This window comes from Zootoca vivipara, chromosome 1 (assembly GCF_965207765.1).
Source record: "Zootoca vivipara chromosome 1, rZooViv2.hap1.1, whole genome shotgun sequence".
NCBI lineage: Eukaryota > Metazoa > Chordata > Lepidosauria > Squamata > Lacertidae > Zootoca > Zootoca vivipara.
Genome location: NC_142582.1, coordinates 100,799,175 through 100,826,154, shown reverse-complemented (window position 1 = coordinate 100,826,154; position 26,980 = coordinate 100,799,175). Strand labels below are relative to the sequence as shown.

Sequence of the window (26,980 nt, the reverse complement as noted above, 5' to 3'; positions counted from 1 at the left end):
GGCAAAGGCAGTGGTAGCCAGTGTTACATATTACAGTGGGTGAGAAGGTATCATAGAACTGTAGAGTTGGAAGGGACCATGGGGGTATGTATGTATGTAATGTATGTAATTTATTTGATTTATATACCGCTCTATACCCGCAGGTCTCAGGGTGGTTCACAATCTAATCCAGGCACCTCCAAACTTCGGCCCTCCAGATGTTTTGGACTACAATTCTCATCTTCCCTGACCACTGGTCCTGCTAGCTAGGGATCATGCGAGTTGTAGGCCAAAACATCTGGAGGGCCGCAGTTTGGGGGTGCCTGATCTAATCCAACCCCCTGAAATGCAGGAGGCTCGAACCCAAGATTAAGAGTGTCATGTTTTACCAACTGAGCAATCCCTCATACCCCTTTGAAAATTACCAGAAACAAGCAGCTCTAGAATAGATAAAAATGTATACCAGCTCTGAGAAGGCTGCTCTGTGTGCGGTATCTACCATTTTTCACTCTGACTGCACATTCCAAATTTACTTCCATCCCGTCCCAAAGCATGTTTATGTTGGACTAGATCTGAGCAATGTTTTATGGTATTTGAATGGGATGCTGTGCTGAGGAATATGACATAGGAACTACCCTGTGATACTAAATGATTTGCTAGCTTTTTGTTGGTTATTCCTTCCAATAATAATAATAATAATAAATACCTGAAAAGGCTTGCTTGAGACTTGATTCTGGGAAGATACATCAGAGGGTGCTCAGATTCATATTATTCTCGGGAACAACTAGCTGCTGAAGCCAATAAGCAATGAACATGCATGCCTGGACTGACCCTTAGATTCTAACCAAAGAGGCCGTTAAGAGGAGACTGTTCTGATAACAGCTTTCTGTCTTGAATTCCTTCATGTTTTGGTGTGTGTTAGGGTTGAGCCAAAAACAGGAAGCCTTTTTTCAAAGTGAAAAAACCTCCCTTTCAGTGGCTCATCAACTGCCTCTTCAAAAGGAGGCAATTGTGTTCTGTCTATAGTTATGTGACCATACCGACTCACAGGAATGCTCAGCCATTAAGTTCAACAGATTTTTTCCGAGCTAGTTATTATCTTTCAATTTAATCCACCCCACGTGATAGCTGTGAGGCTAAAAAAGTGGTGAGGAAGAAATGGAATCACGGTTTTCAATCTGATAAATTAAAAACAATCAAATAGCCTGGAACTATGAAGCCAGCTACAACCAACAAAACCACAATTGGAATTTGGTATGGATACCGTTTGGGCAGTTATGGCTGGGAAATGAATGAATGAATGAATGAAGAAGTTTAAACTGTTTTCGAAATCTAACTGTATTTCCTGAGTTCACATGTGGCGTTCTTCCTGTTTTTCCTCAAAGGTGTTTCATTGCTTCAATCAGGATGCTCTCATGCTGATTGAAATTAGTCCCACTGCACTCAACTGAGCTATTTGGATCTGATTTAAAAACAACAACAAAAAACCAACAACAGAACAAATCTGTGAAAGAGATGCAGTAGCACCAGTTGGCCTCAAGAGGGTGCCAAGTAGCCATGTCTGAGAAGGATATTAAATGCAGTAGCAGCAGATGCAACAAAGTAGAAAACAATCTCCCCTACGTTTTGCTACATCAACTCCCAAGCATCACTATGGAAAAGCATTAGAAAAATGTGAGATGGGGATGGCCTACAATGTATAGTATTTGTGGATCAGCTTTAAATATCTCAATATGCAGCTATTACTCTTGGAGATAACAGAAGCAGAAGGCTACTCGTGTTTGCTTATTCGTCCTATGTCTGGAATGGAAATCAAGCCAGTGAATGCTATTGGTATTTCCTGTGTTGCAGCTTTTCGCCCACTAATGATACAGAATTGATTACACTTCCCCCTCCATTTGCATTGTGTGTCCTTTGCACTGAAACAAATGGGGTGGAATTATGTAAGGACAACAGCATTTGCATAGTTAATTACATAAATTATGTAATTTCACCACAGCGGACAGGAAGAGGAATAAAGCAGTTTTTGGCAGAAGACAAACTGCAGCGGAACAGAAGCAGCGCTGCATGCAACAAAAACAAAGCAGAATGGAAAACGGCACCTTCTTACATCCCTAATCACACCAGAGATTGTTCATTGCGCTGTACCGTTTACAAACACTTTATTCTTTCATGGCAGGGATGAATGGATCAGTTTACTTCCAGTTCCTGTCAATTTCATGTGTGTTCCTTCACAAAACTGTTCTGCCCTGTATAAAGGTGTGTGTGTGTGTGTGTATGTGTGTGTGTATTTGCATGAAAATTTGTGAATGCACTTGAACTAATATATTTTGATGTATATTCTCTGGGATGTATATCATTGGATATATATTGTTGTTAGCTGCTTTGGGCATCTCCATTTTGAAATGGTATAAAAAGGAGGCAAAATGCATTTATAACTTCTTGACACTCTTGGTACTTGCCCACCCACCCCTCACCAACCTTTTTTTCCAGCTGCAGGGAAAATATAAATGAAGCAGTATAGAGGTAAACACTGTTAATTTCTTCCTTACCTCCATTTTTTCCCATATAATTTCATAATTATCCTGATCTTGTATATCCTGCATCAGCTGTTGAATTAAAGCCGATTTATTTGTGGCAGACAAGTCATTCTTATCGGCGGGCTGAGTGACTGGTGGCTTTCGCGGCCTCTCTTCCAGGAATTTTTTGATGCTTGGTGAAGATGTGCAAAGCTCTTCATCAGACAGAATGTCACTAAGAGGCCCCGATTCAATGCTGTCCCCTATGGAGGATATTATGTCACTCGAAGAGCTGGGTGAAACTCTGCCCAACCTTTTGTGCTTCTTTTTGATCTGATAGGTCGGGTAAAGCTCAGAGTCCGAGTTCATTTCAGAGAGCTCCCAGTCGTCGATGTTTTGAATGGTCTCTGCTTGAGGTTTCTGAGGAAGCAGTTTTGTCAAATTTTCTAATTTCAAAGCTAACACTTCAGTTTGTTTGAGGTGTGAGGGAAGTGCTAAGTATTCATCGGAACCATACCAGGCACCAGCAACTTTGCTGTCCGTAGTGATGTAACTCGGTGAAGATGAATGGGCCTTTTTGCCCTGACTTCTTGGAAGAACGGGAGACGAGGACACTGCAGAATCTGAACCAGCTGAAGAGCCACTTACTTGGCTACGACCAGGTGAAGCAGAGTGATCTCTTTCACTGCAATACTGGCCATTCAGTTCTTGCCGTTTACAAGGATCAGAAGACGCAGAGGTCGAATCACTTTCAGTTCCTTCTATGGACTGCAAGCTACCAAAGGGAATTCCATTTTGCAATGCAGTGAGGCCTCTTTTAGCCAAATGATTCGGCGATGCAGCATTTGACCCAATCCTCGATATCCTGCAGGATGCCACCTCCTCGGGAATGTCGTGCGACTTTTTGCATCTCAACTTCTCCCTTCTAGTGTTGTCACTGGGCTTCCCCAGGCCGATGGAATTTTCCTTCAGGTGGTTCTGAATTGTGTACTTGAGATTCTGATCACTTATGTTGTGCAAGCAATCACACGACTGGCTGATGGAAGAGGGGCAGTTTTTGTATGCCGCTTGTAAAGCCAGGCAAAGCTTGGATCTGTCTGGTGGATCCAACAGCGAGGGTGTGCTCCTGCTCATTTCAGTCTTAAACATCAGGGAGATCTGGTTTTTTATATCATTGATCACCATATCTGTCCTAAATATGTCTTCCTTTAGAAACAAACCACGTTTGGGCACAGTGGGTTGTGTAGGAGAATCCTCGTTGTAGTCAAAGCAGTCTCTAATTGATCTCTTGGGAGTGGAGTTTTCGCTATGAGGATGCTGTTGGCTTTTTGCACCGTCGGAGGGTAATGGATCGAGCTCCTGTTTTACTAATTCACAGACAGTCTCGCCATCAAGTGAGTTCGCAGAATCCTCTGGGCCCGATACTTTACAAACAGGCAAGTTCCCAGAAATATGAGAGAGTGAAAGTTCAGGGGACAGAGTCGATGATGGTTTGTAACTTTGGCCTTCCTCCTGGTGGTCTGTTGACATGGGTAAATGGATTTCTTTTGCATTAATGGTTTCATTGCATTTGGAAGCAATCGAATCACTTGCTACTGCCAGTAATCCAACACTTCTGATAAGCTCTGGGAAATCTTTTTCCATTTCACTGCAGCTCCAAGACTCAAATGGTTTTACTTTAGCCTGACCGGAGGTCATGTCACCAAGCGCACCGAGAAAGTCTTCGCTGGGGCTGTAGTCAGATAGTTCAAATGCAGTAATTCCACAATCCAGAGACAAGTAATTCTGAGAACATTTGATAGTTAGCTGTCCTGAGTCATCCACTTCTGTTAAAGAGTCAAGGCGGTCCTGTGACAAAACAGAAATAGGAAAGCTTTTAGCGTGTGTGAGCGCTATATGCATGCATGTGTGTGTGTAAATATAGCATCAATCCTATGAGTTTAGCACTGATCCCATGAATCACACATCTTCCCACAAAGCATGAAAAAATACAGACTCTGGGGCAGTTTCCTTCTGTAATCTTTAGAAATAGAACATTACTGAATGTTAACAGAAAGCAACCTTGTCACATTGCTGTGAAATGGGATTAGACTTGTAGCAGAAATTCAACTTTTTCACTTTAGTTTCTGGCTTTCATTTTTTAAAATGTAAATTTACTAGACATCAAGATTCAGGTCTACTTCACAGGATATGGACATCAATGTTACATCAGGAAAACAGTACCTACATAATTATTATTACTAGTAGTCATAAACTGATCTATACACTACTAAGATGGTTTCTGAGGAGAATATTATCAGCTGATCACACAAGCCATTCAGGGTCTACCTATGTCAGCTGGGTCTCAGAACCAGCTCCTCATTCTGAGCAACTCATCTAAGGGAGCAACTGAGACTCCTGGCAGCTTGCCTCACTCGTCCTCACTTGCTGTATTCTTCCAACTTAACCTTTGGCACAGCTCTGCCTGCACAGTGATGAACTTGGCTGCTATGGTGCCCTATGAGGCGAAAATTTGGCACCCCCACCAGCCCTCGCACTGCCTTCCCAAAGGTGGCCAAGGACTCACCTGGCTTTGGGAAGGAGTCACAAGGGCTCTAGCAGGGTCCTAGACCACTTCTACCACCTTCCCAAAGCTGGGGAAGTGCTAACCAGGCTTTGGGAAGGAGATGGGAGGACTCTAAGACACTGCCAGAGCCCTCATGCCTCCTTCCCAAAGCCCATCACCTTGCTCACTGAGCTTTGAGAAGGCACCCCCTCATCTCAGTGCCCAGTGTATGTACACCACTCACAAAGCCTTAAATCCACCCCTGGCTTGTGGCTTCTTGGATCTAATTTATATTTCCCAGAATTTGAATGATCTTGGTCTGACCATATCTCTGCTTCTGCCCTTTGGGCTTCCTTGGATCTTAGCAGTAGTTTTTTTTTTCCTGGGGGTACGCATATGCCTAAACAATTTGTGAATCTAAGTTTGTCCTTATTGAGGGGCAGTATTGAGGTGGCGCTGTGGGCTAAACCTCTGAGCCTAGGGCTTGCTGATCAGAAGGTCGGCGGTTCGAATCCCTGTGACGGGGTGAGCTCCCGTTGCTTGGTCCCAGCTCCTGCCAACCTAGCAGTTTGAAAGCACATCAAAATGCAAGTAGATAAATAGGAGCCGCTATAGCGGGAAGGTAAACGGCGCTTCCATGTGCTGCTCTGGTTTGCCAGAAGTGGCTTTGTCATGCTGGCCACATGACCTGGAAGCTGTACGCCGGCTCCCTCGGCCAATAATGCGAGATGAGCGCGCAACCCCAGAGTCGGCCACGACTGGACCTAATGGTCAGGGGTCCCTTTACCTTTACCTTTATTTCAATATGAGTAGGAAAATGAGAGTACCCCTAAACATTTCTTTTTAGAAAAACAGCACTAGATCTTAGAACCTAACACCTGGAACACACATAACAAGATTGCTGTCTGAGGCCTGGGATCAGGGCATGGAAAAAAAAGAGACAGTAGGTAGATAAGAAGCCAGCTGCTCCCATGTCAGAGCCAAAGAACATGTTATGCTTTTCCTCCAATGTACCATTTCATTGTGTGTGGGGATCCCAGATATTACATTGTGACTCCATGCCACATCATTCCAGATCACTGGCAATGTGAAGGAGAGACAGTGAGATTTGTGGGACGAGATTTGTGGCGAGGAGATAGATCAGACGCCATTCGCATGACCAGGAGGGGGCTCACCTGGCAGGAAACAGCCCCAGCAATAACGTCCCATCAAAGGAATCATTGCCTCTTATCAGGAAGAAGAGGGGCGTGGCAGCAGTAAGGTCAGGGTGCTGCAGGCACACCAGCAGAGCTGATAGGATGCTCTTCCCAGTGACCTCACACAGTCCTGTCCTTGTTGCTGCCTTGTTCCTACCTCTCCTAAAAAGCAACGGTGGCAGCCCTGTGGCTTTAGTGTGGGATCTGACCCCCACCCACCCACTGGCAAACCATTCCCACACTCAGCTAACATAATGCATTTTCTGTCCCTAAGTGCATAGCTAATAAAAAATCTCCCACAACAGGTCTTCTTATGGCCAAAGGGAGCAATTCAATCAGGCATGTGAACGGCTTGTCTGAAGCCCAAGCTGGGAGTCCTGTTAGAAAAGAATTATAAATTCAAACAGCATAAGTCCGGCATACTGGGGGGACTGTGCCAGCTTAGCCCTCTGAGGTCTGGGCAAGTGTACCCAGCTCTCCCCCCCCCCCACCGCTGCATGGGCCTGCATTCAACTAGGGGCTGCAGCAGCTGTAGCACTACAGCATGTGGATTCATGGAAGACAAAAGCCTTCGTGAGCTTTGCTGCCCTTGGGCTAGGCCCAGAATCTTCACAAATGGCTTTTGCAAAGAATGCAATGACTTAGGAAAAAAATGAATATTTGTCTCTGCCAGATCTTGCTCATATCTGGAAAGTAGGTGTGTGGGTTTAGGGGCATACTTGGCACAGAAGATCAATTTTTATCCCTCTCGGAAGGTTCAGCTTTGCCAATACTGGCTTAGAGATGCTCCCTGGCAAACTGTTTTTAAGATCTGAAGAAGCAGTGGGCAAAAGGCAGGTGTAGACAGGAAACGGAGGTGGGAGAGGAAAGGAGTGGGTTCTGCCTGTCTGCTGGTCTCAATTTCAGAGCCACCCACTCTCTTCAGATCACCTTCAGTGAGAAGCCATTGTTATTTTTAGCATATTTACAAAGCCTCTGCAAGGAAACCGGTTTAAAAACGGACTTCCGGTCTTGGTGCGCTGAGCTCGAGACGCCATTCTGAAGAGCTCCGCTACAACGGAGACTCAGAAGCCCGAAAGTAAATAAAACTAGGGGGGCAAGCGTCTTAAAACCCCACTAGAAACAGCGGTAACACGGAGATACCGCCAGAAGAAAAAAAAGCGGCGCCAAAAGGCGGAACTCCGTTCCGGCACCGAACACAGAGTGAGAGGGACGGAGAGGAGCCAGGCGCAGAACTGGGCTAGTTACTTACCGGGCAGACGCCGAATCTCAGCCAGACAGCACCAAAGACTCTCCGGCGGAGATAAAAAGCAGAGAAAGCTGGAAACAGCGAACAAAGAGCAAACGGACTAAGAGGTGAAACAAACAGGCAGAGCAGAGTTGAAAAGGAGCGCTGGAGGATTGCAAGAATATACCGTAAGAAAACCTGTTACAAAGTTACTTTGAGCGATCAGGGGAGAAGAAAGGGGAGGAGGACAAGCTCCTTAAAAGCGCCAAAGAGAAAGATACTAAGTAACATTTAGAAGTAACCCGATCCGGCACGGAAAGTGGAGGACGCGGGCGAAAAGCAGAGGGGAGATTAACGAAGAGGGAAAGGGAAGGAAAATAACAACTCGGCGCTAAGGGGTGAAACCACTTTTAAAGGAAATTGGAGAAGGGGGTAAGAATAAAAAACGTTAATAAGAAAAGGCTGAAAATGGCGGAATTGTTCTAAGTGGAATCTTACAAACGGACAGACTTCCCCCTTCTCTAAGGAAGTGAGAACGACGAAAGGGGAGAGAGGAGGGAACGCAAGAGGAAAGAAGAAGAGACCGCGAGTGACATCTAGAGGCCAGAAGGGAAACAACAAGTACCTCTTCACTGGTTTTAAAGAGCAGATCAGAGTGATGGGACTGATAAGATCGTGAAAGGCCACAAGGGAACTCCCAAGTGTGAAAGAATAGAAGGACATCGCTAGAAAGAGAAGAGAAGAGAAGAGTGAAAAGAGGGTAAAATGAAAAAAGGACAGAATCAAGTGATGGCATCAAACAACAAGAGAAGAGAATCATCATCCCAAGAGAACGACCCATTAATGGATATTAAGGAACTGATTTTCGAAATGAATAAGACTCTAGGTGAAAAACTAGACTCAGTTGAGAAAGCAAATAAATCTTTAAGCGACAAGTTGGACTCAGTAGAAACAAAAATAGAGCAGAACTCCAAAGTCATCACGGAGATATCAGGGCAGATAAAAGACTTGAGCATAAAAAATAAGGAATTGGATCAGGCAATAAAAGAAATCAATACAAAAGTTAATAAACAGGAGGAAGCGATCAAGAAAGTAGTTATGGAAAATAAAGAGCTGAGGAGAATACAGAACACAAGAGAAGACAGCAAAGAGGAATGGAAGAAAAAGTGTGAGGAACTGGAAGATCAGCTAGCCTTACTAGAAATGAAGCAGAATGCCCTGACTCTCCGCCTAAGAGGCGTTCCGGAGTCACAAAATGAACAGATTGAAGAGAAGGTGGTGAGGGAGCTGGCGGGTTGGTTAAAGGTGAAAGAGGAAGAACTGTGGATGGATGTAGACAAGGTGTATAGAGTTAAAATAGATAAGAAAAAGAACATGTTGGGAGATTGCATGCTCTTCCTTAATTCGCATTTGTTAAAGGATAGAATTCTGCAGAAAAAGAAGAAAGAGGAATTGGTGATAGAGGGAAGAACAGTGGCAATTTACAAGGAAATTCCCAAAAGATTTAGAATGAAAAGGCAGAATTATAAAGAACTGACTGATGTCCTGAGAAAGAAAGGTATTTGGTATACTTGGGAGTACCCACGGGGCCTGTCCTTCTTTTACAAAGAAAGAAGAAAAATAATTAAATCAGTTGAGGAGGGTGAAAGGTTTGGAAGGAGGCTTAGGAAGGAGATAACAGGGGAGGAGGAGGAGGATAACAACCAAGAAGAGAAGTAAACGGGAAAGCAGGGAGGAAGAGAGACTGAAAAGGTTACGTATATGATAAAAACTAACTGCTCTAAATTTTCTTTTTTTTCTTTTTTTTCCCCTCCCCCTTCATTCCCCTCTCTTTATATCTAGGTGGTGGGATCTTCTCTCTGTTTTGCTCGAAAAATTTTCTATTATAGAAACCATCACCTCTGGAAAGAGGGGTGTGAGATAAACAAATATCACAAAAGCTGCAAGTTTAACCCTCTTGTTTCCTAGCTATTTCTAAGAATTAAGTGTATTTTTATTGATTTGGTATTAAGCTATTAAAGGATGAATTTAAATATCGTTTCATGGAATGTGAATGGCTTGAATAACAAGGTGAAAAGAAATAAGATAGAACACATATTAAAGAAGGGAGCGTGGGACATAATCTGTCTCCAGGAAGCTCATGTTTCAAAAAAACATGAAAGAATTTTGAGAAATAAAAGATTAGGAGAAGATTACGTCTCATTAGATAAAAGAAAGAAAAGAGGCGTAGTAACGTACGTAAAAAAAAGTATTAAGGCTGAAAAGTTATTTCAAGATGGAGAAGGTCGGGTAGTGGGTGTAAGGCTGGAAATACCAGGAGGTAATGTGATCATAGTAAATATCTACGCGCCGAACGGATGTAAGATGAACTTTTTTCAAAAATTAGGAGACCAAATGGGAAAAAATATTGAAAGAGAAGAAATAATTTTAGTAGGAGATTTTAACGGGGTGGTAGATGCAAATAAAGATAGAACAGATAAGGGAAGAAGAAATAAAGGAGAATTACCAAAAACATTTAAATATCTGGTCGAAAATTTTGAATTAAAAGATAGTTGGAGGGTATATAATGATAAAGAGAAGAAATTTACATATTACTCAGGCTCAAATAAATCCGCGGGAAGGATAGATATGATCTGGCTCTCAGCGAAATTATTAGCAAAAGTGTCAAAATGTGAAATATTAACGAAATCTATAACGGATCACAATCCAATGATGATTAGATTAAGAGATAAAGAGAGGAAACCAGGGAGGTGGAGATTAGATGAGAATATATTAAATGATGAGATCTTTATAGAAAAAGTTAAGAAATTGCTGGAAGAATTCTTTAAAATAAACAATACAGGAGAAATGGAAATCACAACAATTTGGGAGGCCAGTAAAGCTTTTATTAGAGGCATCTACATCCAACAGAAAAGTAAAATCAACAAAGAAAGAAGAGAAAAAGTAGGTAAAATAGAAGAGGCAATAAAAGGAAAGGAAAAGGAATTGGCTAAAAATCCTAAAGATAATAAAATAGCATTGCAAATCAAGATACTACAGAGTGAATTGTCGATGTTGGTGGGGAATGAAATAGAGAGGAAAATAAAGTGGGCAAAACAAAAGACATTCGAAATGGGAGGGAAAGTAGGAAAATTATTAGCGTGGAAATTAAGAAAGGAACAAAGCAAGAGGATAATTACGGCGGTGAAGGAAGGGGGAAAGTATTGGACAAAGAGAGAGGATATACACAATTGCTTCAACAATTATTATAGAAAATTATATAAGAAAGAAGAAATAAATAAAAAGAAATTAGAGCAATATTTTGAAAAGAGGAATATGGAGCAAATAAAAGAAGAAGAAAGAATAATGTTAAATAAACCAATAACTGATCAGGAGATAATGGAAGCAATTGGGAAATTAAAACAAGGAAAATCCCCAGGGACAGATGGGCTGTCGACACAGCACTATAAGATATTCAAAAATGAACTAAAAGAAATATATAAAAAACTTGTGAATGAAATTTTGGAAAAAGGGATCTTTCCCAAATCCTGGCAGCAGGCGTTTATTACATTAATTCCAAAGGGAGAAGAGAAAGATGAAAGTGTAGGAAATTTTAGGCCGATTTCATTATTAAATTTAGATTATAAAATATTTGCATCTATCTTGGCAGAACGTCTTAAAAAAATATTAAGCAGATTGATTGATAAAGAACAACAGGGGTTTCTGCCTAAGAGAAGAATGGCAAGTAATATGAGGATTATATTAAATGCGATAGAATACCTAGATTGGCACCCAAGCCAAAAAGCGGCGTTCATCTTTTTGGACGCCGAAAAGGCTTTTGACAACTTAACTTGGGTGTTTATGGAAAGGGTATTGAAGAAAATTGGCATCGAGGGGAATTTTCTAAACGGAATTAGAACAATTTACAATGAACAGTCAGCGAAATTAATAATTAACGGGGAGATATTGGAAGATCTAAAAATTAGTAAAGGGACCCGACAAGGATGCCCACTATCGCCCTTACTTTTTGTATTGGCGATAGAGTGTCTTATCAAAGACATAAAAGAAGATAATAATATAAAAGGGTTAACAGTTAAAAATAGCATATTTAAAATCAGAGCGTTCACTGATGACATTGTGATCATATTGGAAGATCCGGCAAATTCAATCCCGCTCTTAGAGGGAAAACTGGAAAAATATGGAGAAATTGCAGGATTAAAAATCAACAAAGAAAAGACAAAAATAATTACCAAAAATATAAAAGGAAAAGAATTAGAGGATATGAAAAAGATATTAAAATGGGGAATAGTTGAAAAAGTAAAATATCTGGGTATAAATCTAACATCTAATAATGTAAATTTATATGAAGAAAATTATGGGAAGGTTTGGAAGCAAGTTAAAAAAGATTTAGAAAAATGGAGGAATCTAAATTTATCAATGTCAGGAAGAATAGCCTCCATAAAAATGGTAATCTTACCGAAATTACTTTTCCTCTTCCAAATGCTGCCTATAATTGGGAAAATTGAAATTTTTGAACAATGGAGGAAGGAATTAAGCAAATTTATCTGGGGAAACAAAAAACCGAGGATACAATACCGGCTCCTAACCGATGCCAAAGAAAGAGGAGGCTGGGGAGTGCCAGATCTCAAAACCTATTATGCAGCAACAAGCCTATGTTGGATAAAAGAATGGATCATACAGGAAGATAAAGATTTATTGGAGTTAGAAGGTTTTAAGAATGTGTTGAGCTGGCACACCTACCTGGTGAAGGAGAGAGAGAGAAACTATAAAGAGTTTACAGATCACATTATAAAAAGGTCATTACTGAGAGTTTGGGAGGATAATAGAAAAATCTTAGAACCAAAAACACCCTGGTGGGCCTCTCCATTTGAGATGACAGCCATTAATAGAGGGAGAAAAGAAGGGAAGTGGAAAACATACCAAGAGATAGTTAGAAAAGAAGAGGGAAATTATGTATTGGAATCACATGAGGAGATTAAAAAGGAATGTACAAGCTGGCTTCATTACAACCAGGTCCAGAGTCTCTTCCAATGTCATAAGAAAGTGGGATTCCAAGAGGGGAAATCAAAACTACAAGAATTAGTGATTGAAAATGGTGATAAACAAATTACTAAATTATACCAATTTTTGTTAGAATGGAATCTAAAGGATGAGGTAGTTAAGAACGTAATGGTGAAATGGGCGCAAGACATTGGCAGAACTATATATTGTACACAATGGGAGGGACTCTGGAATGAAAGCATGAGATTTACAGCCTGTACGGCAATAAAGGAAAATATGCAAAAAATGACTTACAGATGGCATTTAACCCCAGAAAAACTACATAAAATATATAAGACAGGATCCAACAAATGTTGGAAATGCCAAGAAAAGATAGGTACATTCATGCATTGCTGGTGGCATTGCAAAAAAATACAAGAATTTTGGAATGGGATCTATGAGAAATTAAAAAGTATTTTAAAAATAACATTTGAAAAGAAACCGGAACTATTTTTGTTGAGCATGTTACCAGAGAACATCCCTAAAGAGAAGAGGAATGTAATATTGTATGCAGGAGCTGCAGCAAGGATAACAATAGCACAAAAATGGAAAGGGGAAGAGGTACCTTCAATTCAGGATTGGTTAATTAAAGTGATAGAATACATGAATTTGGATAAAATGACAGCGGCCGTAAGGAATGTAGCAAAGCAGAGAGTACAAAAGGAATGGAAACCAGTGGAAGATCACCTAAAGAAAGAGGGTTTGAATTGTGAATTGGTAGTTTGTCTAATTTAATTTAAGGATTGCTCAAAGAGAAAATAGGGGAAGTAATGGGAGAATAATTACCCACAAAGGGTGGGAAAATAAAGAAGAGGAAGACAGGGAAAATTGAAAATGGTGAGAAACGGTATATCAACAATCGGAAGCTTTTTTAATTTTTAATTTTTTTTCCCTTTTCTTTTTTTCTTTTTTTTTTAAAAAATTCTTATATGTATATATACATATATCCATCTTTTTTCCCCCCTCTTCTTCTTTTTTTTTCTTTTCTTTTCTTTCTTTCTTGCTTCCTTTCCTCTTTTTCTCTTTTCTTCCTCTTCTTCTTTTCTTCTTTTTTGTTGTGGTTCTGTTCTTCAGAGTTTTGGTGTATAATCTGGTGTATATATTATTTGCAGCTATATTTGTGTTTACTTTTTTGTGTTGATTTGGTTGACTATATGGTTTGTATGTATGTAATTTTTTTAAAAAAATAAGAAATAAAGTTTTTTAAAATTTAGGGTTAGGGTTAGGGTTAGGGTTAGGGTTAGGGTTTTAGCATATTTACAAAGCCTCTGCAAGGAAACCGGTTTAAAAACTGGTAGCTTATAGCAGCAGCAACTAAATCCATTCTGGTAAATTAAAAAAAAATGTCAAGGGTCATAACTAGCTATGCCATGGATAAACTTATTGTACAAAGGGCTTCTGCGAAGCATAGAAGAACAAAGAGTGTGTGAAAACAACTTGGACTTTTAACTTTGTGCAAGTATTGTGCTCACAGTTTCTGTGGAATAGAACCAGGTTCTTGTTTATTCTCGAGTCAATGGACTATACAGTGGCAAATCTGAAGATGAGTCTCAGCTCGCCAAACTTTTGCCTGGAGACAGGATTTAAATTTTGGGAACTGAACAAGATACATCTTTGATGTTGTCTTAGGAGTTGATCCTGTAAAACCACAGCATCCTTCTAGTTCTGCTCCATGCCAGGGAAAATCCAAATCTCTGATTGCAGCCTTAGGCAACAGCAATTGGCCCTGCCCACATTCTGCCACTGCAGCAAGGCATTCAGTTAGGTGGGATCAAGCAGGGAAAGTGCATCTTTTTAGAATTCCCTGATTAAGAGCTTAGAAAGGGCAGTAGATTGGGGGAAAGGGCCTGTAGCCCTTCAGATGCTTTTGGACTCAAGCCCCCATTGGAAGGGACCCTATGGGTCATCTAGTCCAACCCCTGCAATGCAGGAATATGCAGCTGTCCCATAGGTCCCCTACAACATCTGGAGGGTTCCCTATCCCTGCCTTAGTTGCTACTCAGGTGATTTTTACTAAAGTCTTTTGGTAGTATCTTTGGAGGCAGCACCTTCTGCTTTCTGCACACATCACACCAGCCAGCACCATGCAAGGGTTACAGGAACATAGGAAGCTGCCTACTGGTCCATATAGCTCAGCAATAGTTGCATTGGTTGGCTGTGGCTCCCTAGGATTTCAAAAAGGCGCCATTCTCAGTCCTACCTGGAAATCCCAGGGATCGACTCTGGGACCTTCTGCAGGTAAAGCAGATGCACTATCAACCAGCTAATTTAAACATGAAGATTGCCACAAGGAATCCACCAAGAAGCCCTCCTTTAATTCCCATTGGGCACCTTGTGGCCCTTGTCTGCCAGAGCCAGTACAGAATCCAGGGCCGTCTTAAGCGCCCCTGGCGCTGTGGTGCGACGGATCCCTCCAGCGCACCCGCCCCGTTTCCCAGCGCGGTGGGCGGGCGCAGCGCGGTTGCCACAGGCGCTGCAGGGCGGCGGGTGGGCAGGCACATTGCGGTTGCTGTGGGTGCAGCTGCGCGGCAGACCGGCTGGCCAGCGGGCGGGCGCAGCTCGTGGCGCCCCCTGGCGGGCCGGCGCCATGGTGCCCTGCGCCACCCAGCCTGGCCATAGGGCCGGCCCTGACAGAATCAGATGTCCATTATAACATCTAAAATCCTGCTTTACTTGGCCACATTTCCAATGATCTATAGTCTCTGTGTACAACCTACGTCCCCCACAAACTCTTAACAATATTTTTTAAAAGTTATCATGAAAATTCATCAGCATCTTAGCATGTGTGTTTCTCCTAACATGCATACTTTTCTTTGCAATTTTGCCTGACACACACTTCTTTTTTGCAAAGCAATTTTCTCCTAATATAATGAATTTGTTTGTGTTGTTTTCACTAGCATGCATTTATATGCATACTTTATCCAACTTTATGCATTTCTGTACACATCACTGGAAAATGTTGTTGCAAAATTCAGTGAAGGGCACATTTTGAAGGGAGGCAGTGTTTCTGCACTTGTATGGAAACTTGAATTAGGTAGATTGGCCTTTAAGTGCTAATTGGCTTGAGTTTCTCCCCCGTCCTTCATCTCCACACTGCAGTTGCCATGCTCAAACTGGCCCTAAGACAACACAATCCATGAATAGTGGCAAACTATGCATTGTGGTGGTGAAGAGGCAGGAATGGACTGTGCTTGACCCTAAGCACTCCAGGAATTAAGCATATCTGGCGCTGTGGGTTAAACTACAGAGTCTAGGGCTTGCTGATCAGAAGGTTGCCAGTTCGAATCCCTGCGACGGGGTGAGCTCCCGTTGCTCGGTCCCAGCTCCTGCCCACCTAGAAGTTCGAAAGCACGTCAAAGTGCAAGTAGATAAATAGGTACCGCTCCAAGCGGGAAGGTAAACGGTGTTTTCGTGCGCTGCTCTGGTTCACCAGAAGCAGCTTTGTCATGCTGGCCACATGACCTGGAAGCTGTCTGCGGACAAACGCTGGCTCCCTCGGCCTATAGAGTGAGATGAGCGCCGCAACCCCAGAGTCGGACACGACTGGACCTGATGGTCAGGGGCCCCTTTACCTTTTTAGCTATGGAATACTGTGGCACAAAACACACTCATTCCAAATAGATTATACTGATTTAAATGAGACTTACGACACTTTTTTTAAAAAAAGGATTACAAGAGAATTCTGCCAATAATGCATGTACATTTGTGCAATCATGGGCCAAATATTAGCTGTAAATCTAAAAGGCTCTTCCCACAGTGGTGCTAAAGTGAACCAATAACTTTCCACTGGGAAAAAAAATATTATGATGGATGGATTTGGTCTCTTTGTAAGTCATCCACATGCTCTGTGTGTCTTTGCCACGTGGGTTATATAGAGGCTTCTGCCTTTAGCTCTGTATTCATTTGATTTTATCCCTGGCACAGCAGCTTTGAAGCAAACAAGACAGACCTACACTTTATTTTTGCTAGTTCAGTCATTCTGAATGGATGACTACAGCGTTCATTTAAAATTTACTGCATCACACTAAAATTGATTGACAACCCTGGGCAGCAATTAGCTTGAATTGCCTGAACTAAGCACATTTTGCAGTAGTAGCCGAAGTAACTGTATTCATTCAACTGAGCTTGAAACAGGGTTCAAAAAGTAAATTCTTACATTTACTTGCCATACCTCCTTTGTTTCCTCTGAAAAGGCTTGCAGAATATCAGTCTGCCTGGTGTAATTCCCATTGGCATCCTGGAGTCCCTGTAGAATTCTCTCTCGCAGAACCAGGACAGAAACTCGAAGCTGGTGCCAAAGAAGTTGTACTGTATGGATGTCAACAATCACGTTGACAGAGTAAGACAAGAGCTTCAGGGAAAATTCAGTCTCCAGAAGAGCATGGATTTGTTCAACGTGATCGGAGATATCTTCACATATATCCTGTAAGAAAGTAGGGGAAGAATATTAGCCAAAGTTATACAGTAATTTGATTTTACATTTTAAATTACAGGTTTAATTTTCATAATCTAAAGCTTATATATAGCACTCTGTCTCTCTGTCAGGCAGCAGGGGAACCAGGCCCCCACGGCAGGTTGCCAGGAATGGAAAAGACAAGGAAAAGTTCTTACCATCTGCTTTTTATTCAACATTTACAGAGAAAGGCTTCCCCACCATTCCTCCTCTGCCCAGCCCTTGGTTCTCTCGTGCACAGCATTTATGATGCACACATCATCCGAGACCATTTCTGATGCTCCTACAAACTTCCAGAAAGTTATCATCTTTGGCATCATCTTCAAGCATATAATCTGGCTTACTTGATTGAACAATTTGTAGCTATTCGCCCTGTGTACCTGAACTCTGCAGCATATTAGGATCCAGATACAGTAGAGCAGGGAGGGGAAACTTTCCCATCTTGAGGGCCACAATCCTTTCTGGGCAGCCTTCCAGGGGCCACATCCCAGTGGTTGGTGGGGACGGAGGCAAAAAGAACAACAAATGTGAATTTTGCTTTTACGCAGTAGACTAGTTTCTATACACACTGAGTCGCTCCACTCCGTCCAGGAAAACAAGAGGCATCATGAGAATCCAGGGACAAATTTCAGCCCAGGGGAAAGCAGACAAGGAGGGTGCAAAGCAGTACTAGTAAAGGGTGGGGTCATGAGGAAAGGGGTGTGGCTGGGAATGTCACCCTGAAATACATACACAGCTCTAAAGTAATGTCCAGCTGAAGTTTCTGAACTGTATTCAGTGGAATATCTATCCTATAGATAAATAAAATACCTCTCAGGAAAAAGAAGTGTTTTATGTTAATTAACTTGGTTGGAGGGTTATTTGGACATTACTTCAGAGGTGTACGCATGTCTGGGTGGCATTGGAAAGGCTTTGGAAAACCACATACAGTGGTACCTCTACTTACGAATTTAATGCGTTCCGAATGCACATTCGTAAGTAGAAAAAATTTGTAAGTCGAATCCCATTGGAATGCATTGGGAGAAAAAATTCGTAAGTAGAAGCAACCCTATCTTAAAATTCGTAAGTAGAAAAAAAATCCTATCTAAACCGCATCCAAGATGGCAGACGGAGCTCCATTTGTAAGTAGAACATAGCTGCCAAGTTTTCCCTTTTCTCACGAGGAAGCCTATTCAGCATAAGGGAATTTCCCTTAAAAAAAGGGATAACTTGGCAGCTATGAAGTAGAAACATTCGTAAGTAGAGTTATTCGTAAGTAGAGGTACCACTGTACTCCAATAACAGTAACAGTTGCTACTGGTTGTAGGCCAGGAGTCAACTGGTGTTACACATTAACAGAACAATCAACAGCCTCAGCCTCAGCCTGCCTCCTCTTGAGTTCTTTCATTGCTTCGAGGGCATGCCAAATATCTCAAATATGACCTGACGCCAAGTGAGCATTCTGAAGAATGAAAAGAGGGAAGCAGGAGGCAAAACTCCTATGACATTTCCTATGCAGTGTTTAATGGAAGACCATTTAGGTTCAAAAGGGTAATCTATTTCAAATACAGTACAAAGAAAGCAACAGTTATTTCCAGAAATCAACCAATGCCCATGTTGTATCTCAGTCACTACTGGAATCTAACTAAAGGGAGAATCTCAGGAACACCTGAGATCATTCTACATGCATTAATCCAATACACTACATTTAAAAGAGGAATTAACCACCGCTGGTCATTGTCACAATATTTATATTGTTATGAGTTTGTAGGTGCCAGGCCTCTCTAATCCTTGGATGCAGTAAGGAGAGATGGGACCCAGAAGGAAAGCAGCAGGGAGTGGGGAAGTTTGTTTCTCCCAAAATAAACCATGAATGATAACCACAAACAGACCTTTGCTTCAGATAGGATCAAAGTGGGGGAGTTTGAGCTGTGTGTGCACACTTCATCCACAAGCTAATTTGCTTAACCATTGTTTTTGGCTTGGAATTGTGTTGAAATGTGGCCACTGTCCCCAAACCTGCTTCTGTTCTCTTCACACACATTTCTGACTTACATGATCCTAACTGTGGGAGGAGGCAGGAAGTGTGTTACCCCAGGAAGATCTCTATACCACTTCCATTGAGAAATTATATCAACCAGCTATCCTGAGACATTCACCCACAATTTCCCCAACAACTGAGGTGTAATGGCAAGCCCAGCCACTGACTATTAAGCAGACATTTTGTCCTTCCTCCAGTACTTAACAAGTGTCCTTCACAGCAGTCAACTAGTAATTCTATTGCGTGGGATGTGGGTGGCACTGTAGTCTAAGCCACTGAGCCTCTTGGACTTGCCGATCAGAAGGTTGGCAGTTCGAATCACCGCGACGGGGTGTGCTCCCATTGCTCTGCCCCAGCTCCTGTCAACCTAGCAGTTTGAAAGCACGCCAGTGCAAGTAGATAAATAGGTACTGCTGTGGCAGTAAAGTAAACAGTGTTTCAATGCGCTCTGGTTTCCGTCACAGTGTTCTGTTGCACCAGAAGTGGTTTAGTCATGCTGGCCACATTACCTGGAAAGCTGTCTGTGAACAAATGCTGGCTCCCTTGGCCTGAAAGCAATGTTTTTCACAAAAACAAACAATGAAACGTTAACGCCAGATGGGGTTATATACTGTGAAGGTAGGCACACCCTACAGCTTCATACCCAGTGCCAGATTAAACCCTGTGGAGGCCCCTAGGCAGTTGAAATCTCGAAGCGGGGGCGGGGGGCTCGTCCATGTGCTCCAGTGGGATAGCATTGAACTAAGAAAGCTTGGTTGGAATTATCTTTCAAGATCAAATCGAAATTATTTTGATCCATTGTCACTAAAAGGAGAGGGGGCCATAGGCTGGTTCCTATTCTGCTTATTTGTTAATCTGGCACTGTTCATACCATTTCACAAGGGGCAATGAAAGTGTGTGCAATTACTGTCTCTGAAATAAGGCAGACCAGCATGCCATATGAGAGTCTGGAAGGCAATTTGTGCTGTCATCCCTGTTATCATATTGCAAGAGGGGCCATCAAGAACAGGGTTGTTGTTATTTTTTTTAAATAGAGCTCTGAAGACTTGAGCACTATGTAGACTTGTTTTAATCTAAAACCTAAGTCAGGCACATGCTTCTAAAACCATGTGGTTCCCTGCATTGAGTTGATAGGCTGGACAGAAGCATCTTTGAGCATGGAATTTCTCAGAGTGTGGAGGCCGCATCTGTACAAAACCAACTGTCCATTTATCTCCATCCAAAGGACAGCTGATCCAATAAGTTACAGCTGCTACTCTCTGTCAGCCAAAGTCAGAGCCCTCCATGTTCATTAAACAAAAATCCAGTATAAACACTGCAGCCTGCAGACTGACAATCTTAAGTGTGTTTACTTGGAAGCAAGTCTCTATGAATTCAATGGGATTGACTCTCAGTTAAGTGCACATAGGAATGCAGCTACACATTCCTAGGGTCTGCTCGAATCTAGCTTTTTCTAACAAGTTTTAAACCGAAATGCTGGTAGTGTTTTCCCTAGAGATAGATACAACATGACTGAGACATATGTGAAGTCTAGTGGGAGATGAAAGGTTCTAGTGCGCCACAGTTAACAACAGTGACAGAAGCAAATGTACTTTGGTTTATGTTCTTTGATCTTGTGGTAAACCCCCTGCAAGAAATAAGCCTTTACTCATTGCTTATGACAAGCTTACATGCAAAACAAATTCATGGTTTAAGAGTGTGTCTGCCTTGTTGAAGTTTATTTTAATAATATTATAGATTCCTCTAGGGATTGAAATTCCAGGCTAAACGTAGAGATATCATAGAAGGTTTAAAAAAACCACTTTCATGTTCAGATGGAGTTAGAACGCTATAATACCGTTGCTTTACTGACCCAGAGAGAAAAGTTATTAACCCAGTTATCTGTCAGTGCAAAGGGGGTTGGTGCTGTTGCTGTATAATAAGGAATTGATTCCTTGCACAAAATAACAAGAGTAATGCTTAGGCAACTTCTGGGTGTTCAAAGTAGTTCATAAATATTACGTCAATAATCCCTACAACAGCCCTGTAAAGTTGGCCAGTGTTATTATTCCCATATTGCAAATGGGAGGCTGAAGCCAAGAAATAAGCCCTTTTCCCCAGGGCAAACAAATGGATGGAGATGGTAGTGGGATTCAGAATCATGCCCACTAATTTTCCATGTGTCCATCTGAACCTGTCCAAAGATCAGACGGGCCACGTGGCCTTCTGACCGAACACAAAAATATTCTTTCCCACTGGTTATATTGCCATCAGGCTCCACCCTGAGAAGGAGCCATAATTTACACCAGGGGAGAAGTGCTAGGCCCATTGTCAAGCATAGGGGGTCATTCGTCCATAGCAATGCACATAGCAATGCACAAGCCATATGCACAAGGGCTCTGACCGGACGATCTGTGCCCTGGGTTTTTCTTGCTAACAGAGTGTGCGGACAGAACTAAGTACACACAGTTTGTTTGGGTGCAGACTCTCTGCACGTGTTCAGAAAAACACACGCTTCCCCCCTCCACTTACCTATTCACTATTGATTGCTGGGTGGAAAAAGTTACGGTGGCTTACTAAGGTAACATAGTATGTGTTGAAAGAATGGAGATCTGAGCCAGGAGGGACTTCCCTAGTTCCGTCTATGAGTCACGATGTTACATGTGCTCTTGGCTTTCCTTTTGTCATTGTGAGTGTATGGCAAACATGTTGCGACCAGCCACTAGTTAGTAAAACCTGTGATGACAAGTAGGTTTGGTGTGTATGAGCAAGTTGTTTGATGAACACGCTGTGACCGCGTTCTCATGATCGGAACTGACGGACTCTTGCGAAAATGAAACACTTGGTGTCATTCACATGGCTTGCACCCCAGAGGAACAACACAGAGTTACTGGTCTCTGCATCCACAGCAGGCGGTTTCCAACCACCTTAATCCAGCCTTGGGTTAGGACTGCAAGCTAAAATAATTATAGAGAGTGCATAAACTTGCTGGTCAGGCATGATCATAATATCAGATGCATACAACATAACAAACTGTGAGAAGCTTTTAAGTGTTTGCTCCGTCGCTGGTTTGTTAGTGTTATTTCCAAAAGGAGAGCCACCAAGGGGTTGGGCAGGCCATCTTCCTATACTGTATGAGTAAATCCAATAGAACTAGATAGGCATTCCTCTGGATGTCAGCTGCCCCAAGAGGAAATGTGCCAAGTTGGTGGAATGAGAGATATTTCCGGGTGAGGCAACTATGGCCCTTGAAATAATGAGGTTTCAAGTAACAAACAGAAAATAAAAACCTACTCAAATAAAAATAAATAGTCACACCAGTAAAGAGCAAACTATACATACATATTGTAAGCAGCAACAAGGCTGGCAATTTTCTAATCAATATAAAATTAATTCCAATGGGTAGAGAACACTCTTCAACATATTAAGTTATATATGATCCTATAGTCTTTAGAATGCATTAAAACCATAAACTATATTTCTAAGGTCAACTCTGGTTTGTGAAAAGACAAATGGATTTTGAACATAAACCTGATTGCTCCCGCATTCCATTAATATTGCATTTTAAAGTATCTAATGCACAGCAATGTCTCTTTACTGAATTCATTCTACACCTGCCCTAGTCTTCCCCCCCCCCCCAGGTTATAAATTTAAGAAGAATCCATTTTATTCACTTTCTGCACTTGATAGGTTCACAAACATGCTTTACTCCAGTACAAACATGTCCAGGGAGAAAGGATCACATGAGACCAACTCTAAATGGCATATTTGACAACTATATGGAAAAGCAACTATAGAATGATCTTATTTTACAAGCAAAAAAGATAGGGAAAAATAATTTGACCAATAAATTTGATCCTCCCAATGCAAATCTTGTATTCCAAGTAAAGTTTCCACTAGTGAAATGTAAGCTTCCCTTGAAATGTAAATACATTCAGAAAGATAATTGTTGTTGGGAATATGGGTAGGAAGAGAAAGAGTTAAAAATTTCCCTTTCCACCTTAAAGGTTCTGTGGCTGCTCAAGGCTTCTCCATGGCTGCTGTTTTCATAACAAAAATGTGCACATTAACTGCATGAAGGCAATTAACACCATGTCTTGTTTGGCCCTAAGTGTGAATAGGAATGCATTTAAATGAAATCATGAAGAAAACATGGGCACCTAGCAAAGCCATTGACTTATCCAGGTTGAGTGAAATGGTAACCAATGGCTACATATGTGGGACAAACTGCTGCTGGATAAGGCAGTGCCTGCAATATGCACTACTAAGGATGGTTAATTATAAAACTCAAGCCTACTGATATCAAAGAAATAACCATACAATTTACCCCAAAATAAAATAAGGGTGCAAGTCAATGGAACACAGACTCTTCTGTTAAAATAATTGGCCATTATGAATATATATATTTCTCTCTTTTTTACATCCCATTGCCTCCAGACTGTTACTATTTTGCAGGAGGGATTCAAGTGCATACTGGAAACGTAGGCTTGTGCAATGAAAGTGGATTAAAGAGTTCTGTCACTATAGCACAACAAATCTGCTGCTTTTTTTTAAAAAAAAGGGACTTTTGCAATTAGGAAAGTGATAGGGAACACTGAAAAGTCTGGGATGGATGAATGGTGAATGGGAATATAATAAGGATGAATGCAGAGTCATATAACAGCTACCCTCCAAATGAATCAGAATTTACGCCCAGTAAAGAACAGATATAGACTATTGCCTGCACACATCAGAGTAAAGATTCACAAGACATGTACTTATTTAGTGTAAAGATCACTACTGTATACTGACTTGGAACTTTCCAAAGAATACTGTTAGAATTAAAAAGGCATAGCACCCTTATCAAAAACACAAAAGCAGCACTTGAATATGACAGCAAGCATTTAAGTAAATTATAGTGCTGCTTCCATCCCTTCACACATACCTAATCACACAAATGATCAAAGAGCACGTTGAAGAGTTATCACAGAAGCTTGATGTAAAAGTTATTAAATCAGAAACAACAAATGGTGTTGGGGACCTGGCCTTCAACAAGGTAGTCTAAATATAGAGTAATTAAGCACCTAGACTTGGCAGAAATTACAGCATGCAAAGGAATGAGGTGCCCTCTTACAAACCAAAGTAAAAGTTCATAAGACATGAAACATGATCCCCACTTAAAAGGTACAGTAGAAAAAAGCATTTGCAGAGGCTAAACTCTGAAATCTGGCATTCTTAGATTGTGCCAAAGCCCATGTTTTGTTAATTATTTCCCACTACATCACGTCCTACCTTAATTATTTCCAAAGGAGGGTTTTCATTCACCCATTTAGCAGAAAATTCACAGTCCCCCTATTTTTTCTTCCTCTCAGTCAAAGCAGAGCTAGTAATTCAGGAAACATGCCAATATAAAATCCAGACAAGTCACAGTCAGATCCATTTTCAGTTCTCCGGCAACTGCTTTTGATTTGCAACGAACAAATTTAAAACAAAGCAAATGATTAAAAAAAGAAAAAGTTTCTGCACAAGGTTATTTCCCAGATTAAATTAAGGCCTCTTTGCTTCTCCTGAAGTTTCTGAGCTACAATAATGTTTTCACAGACATATGGATCTCAGACTGGTAACTCACTAGACACTTGCCGCTTGAAATTAGTCGGGTTATTTTAGTCACTGACATAAGTTCCAGCAGAATGTTAGCTGAGCACCAAGATGGCAAAAGGGAATCTAATATAAGTCGGTCACTTGGTTACAGTACAAAGCTGATAATAAAGTTTCAGATTTGGATATATTTATGGACCTACAAAGTGCTACATTTCTTTTCTCCCCAGCCCCACTAACATGATTTAGGCTGCAGTGCTATGCACACTTACTTGGAAGTAAACCCCTTTGAACTCAGTGGGACTTGCTTCTGAGTAAATGTACAGAAGCTTGTGCTATTATGCTGCAATCCTAAATGCCCTGGGGTGGTATTACAACAACTACTACTTATATTTATAATCCACCTTTCCTCCAAGGAGACATGTATGATCCTCCCCCTTCCCATTTTATCCTCACAACAACCCTGTGAAGTAGATTAGGCTGAGACAGTGACTGGCCCAAGTTCACCCAGTGAGCTTCATGGCTGAGTGGGGATTTGAACCCCCGTCTCCCACATCTTAGTCTTACACTCCAACTACTGCACCACGCTGGCTCTCTGGTTAAAGTGCTCTTGAAAAACCCGGGGATTTACATGAAAAGCCAACTTGCATAGGATTGGGCTACAAGTCTTTAAAATTTCCAGTGATGTAAAACTAAGGTCAGTAGACTTAAAATCAGATCGTTTCAGGATGCGGTCGATCATAAGATCGGAAGAGTTTGTGCACAGCAGACTTGACTTCCCCAGTGCAGTGACTCACGAGAGGGAACTCAGATAATAAATGGACACTTGTGACTGCTGGCTTTTGCAGCAATATGAAATACTGTGCTGAGTTCTGAGCAGGGCAGGAGTGGGAGGTACATATTGCTGTAGAAATCCTCAGCATAGAAGCTCCTAAAACTTTAATACAAGAGAACCTTGTGGGTGCCCCCAGAGTGAACTTCAGCGTGATACAATTCTATTTGTACCTACATAAATAGCATAGGGTTGTCACCAATGGTATGTCTTTTGATCCAGATGAGGCTGCAAGAAACAGAAAGGGCTGAATGGGCACCCTTCCAGCTGCAGCCCCACATGCCCTCCCACAAGTCTGCTCCAGATGGCCGGATGAGCTTGGGAACAGCATGGGAGGCAGGAGTGCTGACTTGGCTCTGCGACCGTGGGTGCCCAGGGCTGTGGGTGCCATGCAGCTTGCATGGCCCCGGCACCAGAATTTGTGGGTGCCCATCCCCTCCATGGGGATTTTGTGGATGCTCAGGCACCCAGGGCCCCAGGGAGTTGGCACCCCTATGATGGGAGGAAGCGCATGGGTGGAATGCAGGTATAATGTAGATAAAAGTACATTGCAGGATAAATGGGGAATAGGCAATAATCACCTCTCCCTCTTTCTGCTCCTGGATGCCCAGGCTCAGAAAGCTCTCAGAAAGGATAGCTTTTGTGCCTCGATCTAACAGTAATAAAAACAGGGTGACCGAAGATATCACAAGCTCAAATTAGATGTAGTTTGTCATATTATGTATACAAGCTTCAGCAAAGCTTTGGGTCTGTACATTGCCCCTCCCCTTCTTCCTCTTTCATACTTTCTTGGAGGAAATCAAAATCTTAAGAATATAAGAGCCCTGCTTGGTCAGGCCCATTCCTGCCCTGCATGAGATTCTCACTGTGGCCAACCAGATGCCCATAGGAATCTTGCAAGCAGGACCTGAGTACAACAACACTCTCCCCACTTGCAATTCCTAGCATTCTGCCTTGAACAAGGAAGGCAGACCATATGGTCAGTAACCATGGACAGCCTTAGCTTCTGATTATGGTTTGTCTGAAGATGGGAATGGTGCAAACTGTTGTGAGTTAACCAACCGGGATACCCAATCAGGTCCCATGGCTTGAGAACCTGGTTTCTTAATTAATGATGGTTTGTACAATCCTCAGAATGCGTCCAGAGATAATGGGTCAGAATCGGAAGACTGATGCCCCCAGCAGCCACCCAAGGATGCTGGATTCTGACACTGGCCCTGGTCCACTTTCACGTGGTGGTAAAGCATAGGGTTGTAACAATGTGCACATTTACAAGCAGCCCTTTACCAAATTCTCATTTGCGAAATTGCAGGAGACATATAAATGACCCCTATGGGCACCACTATCAAATCACCTCCAGACATTCTTGGACTCCAACTTCCATTAGCCCCAGCAAGCACGGGCAATGGTTATGGATGGCCAACATTCAGGAATGATGGGAGTTGTACTCCCAGTAACTTCTCAAGGGATACAGGTTGCCCATCCCTTCCCAGGGCTGAACTGGTGCTAGAAATACAGAAACCTTGGACTGATCTTGTTGTTAAAACGGCTAGAAATGCAACATGATTCATTGATTGGGAAATTAACTGGTTTTTAGGCAAAACCGAAAGGA

At 41.9% G+C, this 26,980-nt stretch overlaps 1 protein-coding gene across 6 annotated transcripts in view; it reads right to left on the bottom strand.

The window, feature by feature from the left end:
• Window positions 1-26,980, bottom strand: part of AKAP6 (A-kinase anchoring protein 6) — a 257,193-nt gene that overhangs the window by 166,179 nt on the left and 64,034 nt on the right. For 3 of the 6 annotated variants that reach the window (XM_088671520.1, XM_088671516.1, XM_088671513.1), the window contains exons 3-4: window positions 16,664-16,930; window positions 2,532-4,346 (exon numbers count right to left, since the gene is read on the bottom strand). In XM_088671520.1, coding sequence (XP_088527646.1) covers window positions 2,532-4,346; window positions 16,664-16,930 — 2,082 coding nt within the window. Of the gene's footprint in view, window positions 1-2,531; window positions 4,347-16,663; window positions 16,931-24,230; window positions 24,584-26,980 lie in introns of those variants that run through there. The other 3 variants (XM_088671525.1, XM_035109758.3, XM_088671529.1) reach the window with 2 other exon arrangements.